Below are 12,004 nucleotides of genomic sequence, written 5' to 3'. Positions count from 1 at the left end.
GTTTGTTTTGTTTTGTTTTGTTTTGTCTTCGAGCCACACATGGTGATGCTCAGTGGTTACTCCTGGCTATGTGCTCAGAAATTGCTCCTGGTTTGGGGGACCATATGGAACGCAGAGGGATCGAACAGCTCTGGCACCAAGAGATCTAGGTTTGACCCCCTGCAGAGACAAAAACAAAACTCCTTATAAGAGGGCCAGAGCTTTGGTGCATGTTGTAAGGCATCTGCCTTGTGTGCGTTAGCCTAGGATAAACTGCAGTTCGATCCCTTGGCATCCCATATAGTCCCCCAAATCAGGAGTGATTTCTGAGTGCATAGCTAGGAGTAACACCTGAGCATCACCAGGTATCGCCCCCCCCTAAAAAAAAAGGAAGGAAGGAAGGGAGAGAAAGAAGAAAGAATAAAAAAAAGAAAGAGAGAGAAAGAGAGAGAGGAAGGAAGGAAGGAAGGAAGGAAGGAAGGAAGGAAGGAAGGAAGGAAGGGAAGGAAGGAAGGAAGGAAGGAAGGAAGGAAGGAAGGAAGGAAGGAAGGAAGGAAGGAAGGAAGGAAGGAAAGAAAGAAAGAAAGAAAGAAAGAAAGAAAGAAAGAAAGAAAGAAAGAAAGAAAGAAAGAAAGAAAGAAAGAAAGAAAGAGAAAGAAAAATAACCCAGAAGTTTGTTCTTTGAAAAGACCAACAAGTGGACAGTTTGGCTAGTAAAGCAATAAGTTTTATGAAAAACATATCATATTCCTAGAAATATACAAATACCAAAACTGATCCAAGAAGGAAAAAATAATCTGAGTAAGTCCATTTATCTTCTTCAATTGAATTAGTGAACTGAAGCCTCATAACAAAGAATATCCCAGGTCAGGCTTTACTAGTGTGTTTTACCAAACATAAACAAAACTCTGCTTGTTTTTATAAAGCTGAGAACAGAGTCAGGACATTGTACATGCAACTGCTCTACCACTGCGTCACATCCCTGGCCTCTACATTTAATTAATAGTAATCTTTCTCAAAGTCTTCCAATAAATGAAGGAGAGAGAATGCTTCCTATTCATTCCAGGTCTTCATAACACCCCAATACCATACACTGATCAATACATTACAGGCAAAGAAAGTTACAAACTAATATTTGTGAACACTGATAAAAAATTAATAAAATATTAGCAAACTGCTTTTATTTGGTATATATCACAAACAGATGAATTGATACTTAGAATGCAAGGATGGCTCAATATATAAAACCAATGTAATAATCAATTAATTGGATGAAGATAAAAACAAAAACAATCATGATCATCTTAATTAACAAAGAGAAACAATTTGACAAAAATTCAATACCCATTCATAATTAAACCATTTAGCAAAAATAAAATGGAATTTTCTCAATATGACAAAGACCAAAAACCTATAGTTAACATTGAACTCAGTGATAACAGACAGAAAGATTTTTAAGACTGCAGTGAGGGTGAAGGTGGTGGAGTAAAGAAGGTGGACTGCTTTGGCCATGTCTTTTCAAATATCTTTTAAAAAGCTGAATCAAAGAAGACAAAAATAAAGGTAATCTAAATTGGAAAGAATAAAATTATTTATTTTGTTTACAGATGACATGATCTTCTATGTATATAACCCACAGGAATTCACACATGCCTAAAGACCTTTTTAAGACTGTTGATTCATAAAACCAGCAAAGTTGTATGGAACAGTAGTATTAGCACATCAAAATAAGTTGCATTCTTTACACTAGCAAACAATTTGTAAAAAGAAAAAGAAACTTTAAAAAAAGTAAAAACGATTAAAATACTTAGAAATAAATTTAGCCAAAGAAGTTGAGACTTCCATGCTAAAAACTATAAACCATTGCTAAAAAACAAAAAAATAAAAAAACAAAAAGAAGAGGGCTGGAGTGACAGTGCAGAAAACAGGGCACTTGCCTTGGATTTGGCCGACCTGATTTTGATCCCCAGCACCACATGGTTCCCTGAGCCCTGCCAAGAGTGATTCCTGAAAACTACCATTGCCAAGTCAGGGAAAAATGAAATTTAAGAAGAAATTGGGGCCGGAGAGATAGCATGGAGGTAAGGCATTTGCTTTGCATGCAGAAGAAAGGTGGTTTGAATCCTGGCATCTCACATGGTCCCCTGAGCCTGCTAGGGGTGATTTCTGAGCAGAGAGCCAGGAGTAACCCCTGAGTGCAGCTGGGTGCGACCCAAAAACCAAAAACCAAAAAAAAAGAAAGAAAGAAAGAAAGAAAAAGAAGAAATAAATATGAAGACATTTGCGTTACTGGATAGGTAGACCTAGATATTGATAGTAAGTTCAATGTCTGAACTAAGCAAATTCACTATAGACCCCATATATTCAAAATCAAAATCTCAATGGTTTCTTAACAAGAAATTAAAAAAAAAAATCAATGCTAAAATTTATGTGAAATCTCAAAGGACCTCCAATAACCAAAGCAATCTTTGGAAAAGAACAAAATAAGAAAGAAGGCTCAAACTCCTGATTCTAAAATTTACTAGAAAGCTTTAGAAATTAAAAGTGATTCTGGGGGGCCCGGAGAGATAGCACAGCGGTGTTTGTCTTGCAAGCAGCCGATCCAGGACCAAAGGTGGTTGGTTCAAATCCCGGTGTCCCATATGGTCCCCCGTGCCTGCCAGGAGCTATTTCTGAGCAGACAGCCAGGAGTAACCCCTGAGCAATGCCAGGTGTGGCCCAAAAACCAAAAAAAAAAAAAAAAAAAAAAGTGATTCTGGGGCCTGGTGAGATAGCACAGTGGTGTTTGCCTTGCAAGCAGCCAATCCAGGACCAAAGGTGATTGGTTCAAATCCCGGTGTCCCATATGGTCCCCCGTGCCTGCCAGGAGCTATTTCTGAGCAGACAGCCAGGAGTAACCCCTGAGCACCACCGGGTGTGGCCCAAAAACCAAAAAAAAAAAAAAAAAGAAAACAGTGACTCTGGTGCCAGAGTGGTAGGTGTTTTTGCCTTGCACGCAGAAGATCCAGGACAGACCTGGTTTGATCCCTGGCATCCCATAGGGTCCCCCTAGCCAGGAGCAATTTCTGAGCGCATAGCCAGGAGTAACCACTGAGCATCACCGGGTGTGGCCCCAAAACCCAAAATCCAACCCCCCCCCATATAGTGTGATACTGGCAAGATGACAAAGATCAAAAAAAAATGTAACAGAAACAATCCTGAGCATTAAACAAGAATGCCAAGACTATGCCATGGGGAAACTTTGAAAATCTTCAGGGAAAACTACATATGCATATAAAAAGGAAAGATTCATTAGATTCACAATCTAATGTTTTTATTAAACTATATTTACAAAATGTAGGTCCCAGAATTAGTTTAGAAATAAGGCCCTTACCTAAAAATTCCAGATACAAAAAGTAACTCAAGTGAATAAAATGATAAAACATGAAATTCTAAATCATTAAACCCTTTGAAGGAAAAATAAAGAGTCAAATTTTCATGATTTGACTTCAAATCTTCATGGATTTGGCAATGATTTCTTCTATATAAAAAAAAAAACCAATAATGGGGCCAGAGAGATAGCATGGAGGTAGGGTGTTTGCCTTGCATGTAGAAGGATGGTGGTTCTAGTCCCGGCATCCCATATGGTCCCCTGAGCCAGCCAGGAGTGTTTTTTTGAGCGTAGAGCCAGGAGTAACCCCCCTGGGCGTTGCCGGGTGTGACCCCCAAAACAAAACGAAAAACCCCAATAACACAGACAACAAAAGTATAAACATGGATAAGTAAGACTTCATTTAAAAAAACCTTGAATGCAACTAAAGATGTTATATGGAATATAAAGTCAGAGCACAAGATGGAAGAAAAACAGATATGCACAGATCAGACATCTAAAGAGATTAATTCCCAGAACGATGAGAACTCCTCAAACTCAACCACCAAAATGGAATAAAAATGGAAAAGGGATGCAATGGCTTAGTTGTCCAAAGGATGCCAATGACCATTAGGTAAGAGACACCAGAGACACTAGAGCAGAAGACTTGCAGCCCTGCTCCCTCCCATCCTTTATACCTCCCAGACCCTGTTCTTCACTTACAGCCCAGGCCTCGCTGTGGGGCGGTGGGTGGCCCACCGGGGTCTCCATATCCTGCAGCTTCTGCGTCTGCTTCAGCTGGTTAAGTGAGGGTTTCAGCTGCGTTGCGCCCACCGTCCTGCTTGTCCACTCGTCCACCAGCTTGTGAAGGTCATCCGTGAAAGTGCCTTTCTTGTTGTTGCTATTGTTCACCTGGGCCTGGACGTGCAGGGCAGGCTGAGGGCCTGGGTCAGGGCCGGGGACCAGGCTGCTGGTGGAGGACCCTGGAGAGCACACACAGGTCAGGGTTGACGACACCACAGGATGGAGACCCGGCCAGCTCCTCACTTTCACAATGGTCTTGCCTAGCTGGGCAACACCTTGCTTCAGGAGATGGTCTGCATGGTAGCAATTTTCCACTGGCTTATGTTGTGAAAATTTCCATGGGGATGAAGGCTAGGCAGCGCCAGTCATCTGTGATCCTCTCATCAGGATAGGATCCAGCCAGCAGAGGCAGCTGGCTCTGCCTGACCTATGCCCATTTTGCCAGGGCTGACAGCCTTGATGGGGAAGCCCAGAAAACTTGTCCTATGGGACACAAAAAGGGGCGATTCTGGGGCTGCTGCACTTGATGCTATTATACAAGAACTCCGAGGAGAGGAACAATCCTGAGCAAGAATCCAGCATAAGGCTGCGATACATACTCTCCCCACACAAATGTCTGCTGTTTTCCTCGGTTTGGCTAGTGCTGGTTTGGAAGTTAAAGACGTTTGGAAATTGTGCTTGGGTCAGGGGTTAATAGGATCTGGCACCCCAAGCATTCTACTTTGTCTTGGATTGTGAATAGGCTGGATGAAAACTAAGCACTCAGCCACCTCACCAGAACTAACCTAAAGGGAATTTTTACATGTTTCCAATTATGCTCTTCCTCTATGTGCTGTCCCACCACGACCACCTCCTGACACTTTTCTGACAATTTTCTTGTTGGTAATTTTGAATAAGCCAATTTATTTTTAATTTCCTACATCAAATGAATAAATAAACCAACAACCATCTCTTCAAACAAGCCGTTGCAGAGTGTAGTCTACTTTAGTGGCTAGCGATGGAAAAAAAAAAGCACAGACACAAACAATTAAACATTAGTGGTGAGATTTTTATATACACAGAACTATTTCTACATGAATATTCCAGCCAGAAAATAAAAGATAGGGCAGGGAAAAGGAGGGGGAAAAAAAAGAAAGAAATGGGTGCAAGATGAGCGTGTGAATGGCCCGGGCAGACAATACCATTTCGTCTGGTATCTCTCCTCAGGGGCCTCATCTTAACACGTCAAAGCAATACCCATTCCTATGGCTTTGAAAAGGAGCCAATCAATGCTGGTGGTGTGAAGGAGAAGACTGCTAGGGACTGGGGAAGGGGGCTGGCGGCATGGTACAGACTCTAGGAGCCAGGCAGAGGAGGGGGGCTGCAGAATGCTCTCCCTCGGGGCCGGCGATGTGGCTGCAAGAGGGTGGGCTTGGAGCAGGCCCACACCCGCCCGCCCGCCCAGGAAAACCTGAAGCGCCACTAGCACCACGAAGCCCATGCGATGGAGAGAGTGGACAAGCATAAGAAACCCCGATAATTACGACTGCTGTGGTCTTTGCCTAGACAGAGACGCTTCAAGGCAGACCCTGCAAGGGAAGAAGAAATGACACAAGACCACAGGGTTAGGCAGGACAGCACACACGGGGAGGGGACAGCCACCACAATCTAAGCAAAAGTCATCAGTGTGCAAGGATAAGGCCTGCAGGTCAGAGAGAAGGGGCCGTGCCCTGGCTGACGGGACACCCTCCCGAATCTGTGCCAGTTGACATGAGTGCCGCCAATGGCAGAGGCGGAGGGCCAAGCCCCCAAGCTCCAGGTAGAGAAAGAAAGAATATGTATGAAAATGTATGAGAGAGAGAGAATATGTAAAAGTGTGAGTGTACGTGTTTGACTAAAAGAGTAAAAATTTTCATGGGAGGAAAAAAATAACACAAAAATGAAAAAGTGAAGCACACTGCCCAGCTTTCGAACCCAGGCTTCAGGGCGGCCCTGCTGGTGCAGTCAGGGTGCCTGTGGCCCATGGGGGGGTTTTCCAAGTGCAAAAAGATACATTGTTTTGTGGGTCTGAGACCAACGTTGTTTTGTGGGTCAGTGGTGGCTGTGGGGTCAGTGGGGAGGTGAAGTGGGATTGCAGGTCGAAGGAAGACAGAGGTAGTGCCGCTCCAGCAGCTCTGCAAAAAGCAGAAGGGCCTCAGTGGACCTCATTGGGAAGCTCATGGCTGCTGGCCACAATCATCACTAAATGCAGCTGGACCCTGCACTTCCAAGTGGCTTCCCCGTCAGAGAGCAGCTGATCTGGCTGGAGGGGCTGCCACAAAGGCACTGCCTGTCACCTTCCAGGGAGCTCCAGGATGGGAAGGGCCAACCCACATATCCCCAAGGTCACCCAACAAGTCCCTGCCAGCACTGTCTGTCTACACCCCAACCACTGCCCTCACCAAGAGCACAGCAAGCACATAGAGAATGCTCCTGCAAGGTGCTCCCAAGGTTCCCGGGACTCACAAAGTCAGGCCGGCCACCCTGCCTTGTCTGGAAGGTTCTGCCTCCTGCATTCGGGGTCAGTGAAAATGTCAGTCCAGGCTCCTTGACAAAGTTGGGTGACTTGGCCTTGGAAATAAGTCAACACTGAGTGTCTGATCCTGAGATTGGCCGGGTAGTTAAGGGGCAAAGTACATCTGGAGGCCAGCTCTGTTGGCTTCAGCTTGTCTGTTCTAAGGAACCCCAGGAGCACAGAGTCCTCTGGGGGCTCTCTGGGCTATGGGACTCTTCTACACTACAATAGTCCCCTGAAGAACACCCAAATGATGGACCTATCCTCCGGCCAGGTCATGCCGCCCAAAGCCTGTGGCTTTGGGCGTGGCTGTCCAGCCCACAGGAGCCTCTAGAAAGGCAAGGCTGCACTCAGGGCTGAGTCCTGTCATACACTGGGGAGGTCATGCAGACTCTAGCAGGCCCCTTTTCAGAGGCACCGACCTGGGCTTTGGCCTGCCAGTGGGGGGAGTGGGGGTTCTCAGACTCACCGCTTGGGTTCCAGGCCACTGAAGTCACCATGTTCCCACCAGACACCTTACAGTCTAGCCTCACAGTGTTCACACACACACTCTCACATAGTCACACACGTACCCTCACGTCTCACATACAATCCCATGCATATGCACCCTCACACACAGCTCCTCAGACTCACACCCCTTCACAGTTCCACATATCCTGCCAAGTCTCACATTTACACCCTTTCACAACCTTACACGCACAAACCTTTAAAATCTCATACATGGCCCCTCAGTCTCACATTTTCACACATACCAAACAGACCTCACTCTCACTAGTCATACGCACATTCATACACCACACAGTCTCACACAATCAATACTCTCACATCGTCCCATTTCACACACACCACAAATACACACCACATATACATAATCGCACACACAAGTAGTCTCATTCTACACAATCACACACACACTCATAGATACCATATATGTACCTCCCATTCCACACAATAATAATATAATGGCACAGACTGCACACACATCTCATATAGCACACACACATATCTCAGTGACACATGCTACTACACGTGGTGGTCAGAACACAGACAAAGCTTTAACACTTCCCACTCAGTCTGTCAGAGCGCAGGCAGCCTGCAGTCCCCCCCGCGGCAGGCAACAAGCACAAACCAGAGCCTCATCTGTCCTCGAACCGCCTCTGCAGGCGCCACCCCGATGTCGGGGGCCTGCCCAGGCCGTGCCCTCCAAGCCATCACACAGATGCTGTCTGTGACAAGCTTCTCCCAGGGCCTGCCCACATCCCCCACACGAGAGGAGCAAAACAAGAGGGCTGGGAAATCCCTGCAGCTACATGTGACCCAAATGGGATTCATAGGAGACCCACAGCAGACAAATCAAATGGGCAGCACAAAGGACTTGACGCCTTGTCATGGGCATCACATCTCTGGACACTTTCTGGGGACACTGGCTGCCCCCTCATCCTCACCAGAGAAGCTCAGGAGCCACAAGCAGCACCAGTTCTGCAGGGTTCTAGAGAACCCTGCTTTGGCTTAAGAGCAAAATGGGGCCCAAAAGCCCAACACTTTAAGTCCTAGATGTCTAGGTATGACACCAGCTACTTTTCAAGGTAAAAAAATGTGCTCCAATTTGTCCTTGAAGCCTAAGCTGGGAGGGCAGGAGGCACCTTGGCTCTGCTCTGCAGCTACCCAAAGTGGGCTGCCCTTCATGTATGTAGGCAGGCTCAGGTGTGTGTGTGGGGCAACTTTGAGTTATGGAGCCTGAACACACCAGGCTGACAGAAGGAGCAGGGTGGAGAGGGAGCTGCATGACAATGTTCAGTGGTCCCAGAGAAAAACATGTCACAAGACGGAAGTCAGGCTCGCTGCCAGCAGTACGCAGGAAAGCAGCTAAACATGTGGCAGTGTGCGCGCCACTGTGTCTTCAGGAAAAGAAGGGAAGATGCAAGAGATCAGAGTCCAGGACACCCCATAATGTGCCCTGCAGATGCAGTTTGTGAATACATATCCCACCACACACTCCTGTCACCACACACCCTCACTGCCATAGCCCACCCACTACACGCTCACACTACATGCATACCTCCCACCCTTCAACCACATTCACTACCCCCACCACACTCCACCCTTTTGTTTTTGAAGATTTTGAAGGCTTGTGTGTGAGGTGTGGTGGCGCAGCCCCTGCATCCCTACCACAGAACTACCCCACCACACCCTACACATACCCAGACCACACATACCACAACCCCTACATACTCAGCTACTCACCACACAAACCCTACAAACCCTGCAAACATTCTCTACCACACTCTCCCATCACCACATGTAACCACAACAGGCATAAGACCTCCCACCCTCAACCTCCCATCACATGCATCCCTGCTAGCACAGGAATATTATATAACACAGAAGCATCACCACAGTTGGTGCCCAGGACCGCAGCCATGCCTCAGCCTGTACAGGGTCAGCATCAGGCCTCAGCTTTGCTTTGCCCCTCAATATTCCCAAAACATTCCCTCTAGTGTCTGAATCTGAGCTTGCACACCTGGTCAGGCCTTCCCAGGCCTTCCTACTCTAGAGGCTCTGCTCTTTTCCAGGCATCACAGTGAAGAATGCTCCCTCAAGATTCAACCTCAGCTCTCCACCCACAACAGCCCTACTGTAAGCCCGAACACAGGTGTTCCTACCTAAAGCCCTGCACACCCCTGCACAGTGCTCCCCACTGCACAGCCCTACATACTACAGGTACTCCCCACCCCACAGCCCTGCATGGGACCTCCACACTCATGTGCTCCTCACCCTATAGCCCTGCATGGGGCCCTACACACCGCAGGTGTTTCCCCACCCCTCACAGTCCTGCACAGGGCTCTCCATGCCTCAGGTGCTTCCTGTCCTTGACATCTGTGATCCCAGTGCCTTCTCTTGGGCTTCCCAAATTCCTCAGACCACATCACTCTGCACATCCCTCCAGTCCTGAGTCAGGGGCTGTTGACTCCCCTGGGACCACAAAACCAACCTGACTACTCTGGAACTATCAGATAAGACTCCAGCCAGGGCCCCACAGAGCAGGGAAGGGAGTTCTTGGGTATACCCCCATCTGTTCATCATAGGGGTCTTCCAGGAAGGCACCCCCAACTCCAGCCTCATCACTTGCTGTCATGCCAAGTCTCCCCACAGCAAGGTGAGAGCTAAGTCTGACCCTCCGTCTCTGCTATACCTCACTACAAGATTTATCAAATGGAAACCAATGAGGGGCACAGCAGCAAGTGGACAAGGGTGCAGCCCCAGGACCACTCATATAGCTGTCACCAGAGGCCCAGGACACACCCACTAGAGAAGCACAGAACCACTGGTACTGGCTGACTGTGAGACAGGCACCTGGACACCCAGGTTCCTTTCTGCTAGCAGCTTCCAAATGCTCACCCATAATCCAGGCAGTGAGGGGCACAAGGTGGGACCCACTCCCCCTCCCACAACTGGCCAGCAACCCCGAGGACACCTGAACTCCAGCAGAGCCCTACTAGGAAGGAGCCACAGCACGACCCACAGCCCCCAGCCTCTCCGTGCCAGGAAAGAGATCACGGCCCCTGGCCCCTCAGACATGGCCTCCCCTGACAAGCACAATGTATCTTTATTGTACCAGCAAAAGCCACGTGCCCCAAACCAGCATGTCCAATCCAGAGGGTTGGAAAAAAAACGAAAAAAAAAAAAAGGGCAAAAATAAAAAAGGTTCATTTGTTTTCTGAGAAAAGCAAAACAAAAACAAACAAAAAACCTGAAATGCCTACAGCTTTGGAGTCAACCACTACTCACTCCAAGGGGGAAGAAGCAAGTTTGAGTGCCCATAGCAGGCGTGCCTCTCTGAAGGCACTCCTAGGAGCAAGAAGAGCTTGGGAAGAGAACAGCTGGGTTCGTGGTGGACTTCACTTCAGGTGTGGGGGAGGGATGCACCACGTCATGTATTCCAGCAAGAGAAGAGGGAGTCCTGCAGCCTGCCTGCCACCATTCTGTCCTCTCAGTATCTCTGCATGCGGGGAAGAGGGGCAGGCAGGGAGGCCTGTCAGAAGACATGCCTGGGACAGAGTAACACTATTCCGTGACCATCTACAACTATGTTGGCTTGCTACATGCACGTCCTCAGGGTCCCAACAGAGAGGTGGGGGCACGCCATGCGTCTAAACAAGCCAGCGCTCCGTTCCCTGCACTGTCACTGGAACTGGGGAAGCGGAACTCATGTGTTTGCCGCAATTGCAACAGAAATAAAGTACGTCCAACGTGAAAAAAAGAAAAAGTGGAAAAACGTGTGACCAAAGGGGTGCAGAGAACTCAGGGGGTGCAGGGAAGGGGGCAGCGTGCCCGAGGCCAGGTGGGCGGCGGCGCTGGAACATGCTGGTGCCTGGCATGGCTGAGAGCATGCACGGGCAGTCTCAGGGGCTGAAGGAGGATGGGGACAGAGCTTTCCTCTCCGTCAAGAATAGGACAGTAGGCAGGGCCAGGGAGCACCCTAGACAGTGTATGGAGGTGATGAAGACAGGGGGCAGGGAGCGACCAAGGGCCAGGAGGTGATAAAAATACAAAAGAACAAATACAGACAGATGGACACAGACACGGGTCCACTGAGGAATCGGGCGCGAGGTTTGCTACTAGACTTATAGGCCAGTCTCTCAGACGTTGGGTGGTAAAGCGTCCAGCCTGCAAATGAATATAGAGGGAAGAGAGAGAGACAGTATCAAGTATCGGTCTCCGGGCCTCCTCCTACACACCACAGCCACATCAGCCTCGTCACTTAACAGCCACGGCTCCATCTAGCCCAGCCCGAAGGACCAAAGCCACTGACCACAGAATGGAAAGGAGGCAGTGTAGGAGCAGAAGAGAAGTGGACCCCAGGAGGACGTGCATGGGGAGGGAGGGTGGGCAGGGCCGCAGGCGGCCACTGGGCTTAGAGAAGGCAGATGGGGTGGCATAGCGATGGGGTGGCACCTCCTCACCACGCCGCAGCGGTGATGAGCATTTCCTCCTCAAGGCCAGCATCCCGGTCAGGAGCTGAGCCCCCATGCCCAGCCAGCCCTCCCGACAGAAGGGAGGACTGTGTGTGGGACAGGACCGGTGGCCAGAGCCTGGGAACGGGCACAGAGTTCACGCAAACACCACGACTGACCTCAGCGTGCCCTAGCCAAGCGTCACCTCCCTCTGAGCCGCTTACAGCGAGCCTGGGGGATAGGAGGGGCGCTGTGCTCCCTGCACTCGAGGCTACACCTACCACCATGTGCTCAGAGCTGCTGGGCAGCCTCGGCCGCAGCCGCCTCCCCGCTACACCGCATGGGCCCGATGCACTAGACCATGCCCAGAGACGGCAACTGGAA

General features: G+C 48.8%; 1 protein-coding gene across 6 annotated transcripts in view; it reads right to left on the bottom strand.

Annotated features, from left to right (window-relative positions):
* WNK2 (WNK lysine deficient protein kinase 2) overlaps window positions 1-12,004 on the bottom strand; it is a 99,493-nt gene that overhangs the window by 14,071 nt on the left and 73,418 nt on the right. For 4 of the 6 annotated variants that reach the window (XM_049769939.1, XM_049769942.1, XM_049769940.1 and 1 more), the window contains 3 exons: window positions 11,235-11,333; window positions 5,656-5,700; window positions 4,052-4,311 (listed from right to left, as the gene is read on the bottom strand). In XM_049769939.1, the coding sequence (XP_049625896.1) occupies window positions 4,052-4,311; window positions 5,656-5,700; window positions 11,235-11,333 (404 nt within the window). The remainder of the gene's footprint in view (window positions 1-4,051; window positions 4,312-5,655; window positions 5,701-11,234; window positions 11,334-12,004) is intronic. The other 2 variants (XM_049769943.1, XM_049769944.1) reach the window with 1 other exon arrangement.

Source organism: Suncus etruscus, chromosome 3 (assembly GCF_024139225.1).
Source record: "Suncus etruscus isolate mSunEtr1 chromosome 3, mSunEtr1.pri.cur, whole genome shotgun sequence".
Taxonomy (NCBI): domain Eukaryota; kingdom Metazoa; phylum Chordata; class Mammalia; order Eulipotyphla; family Soricidae; genus Suncus; species Suncus etruscus.
Note: the sequence above shows the minus strand (reverse complement) of the source record. Positions and strands in the feature narration are given on the sequence as shown.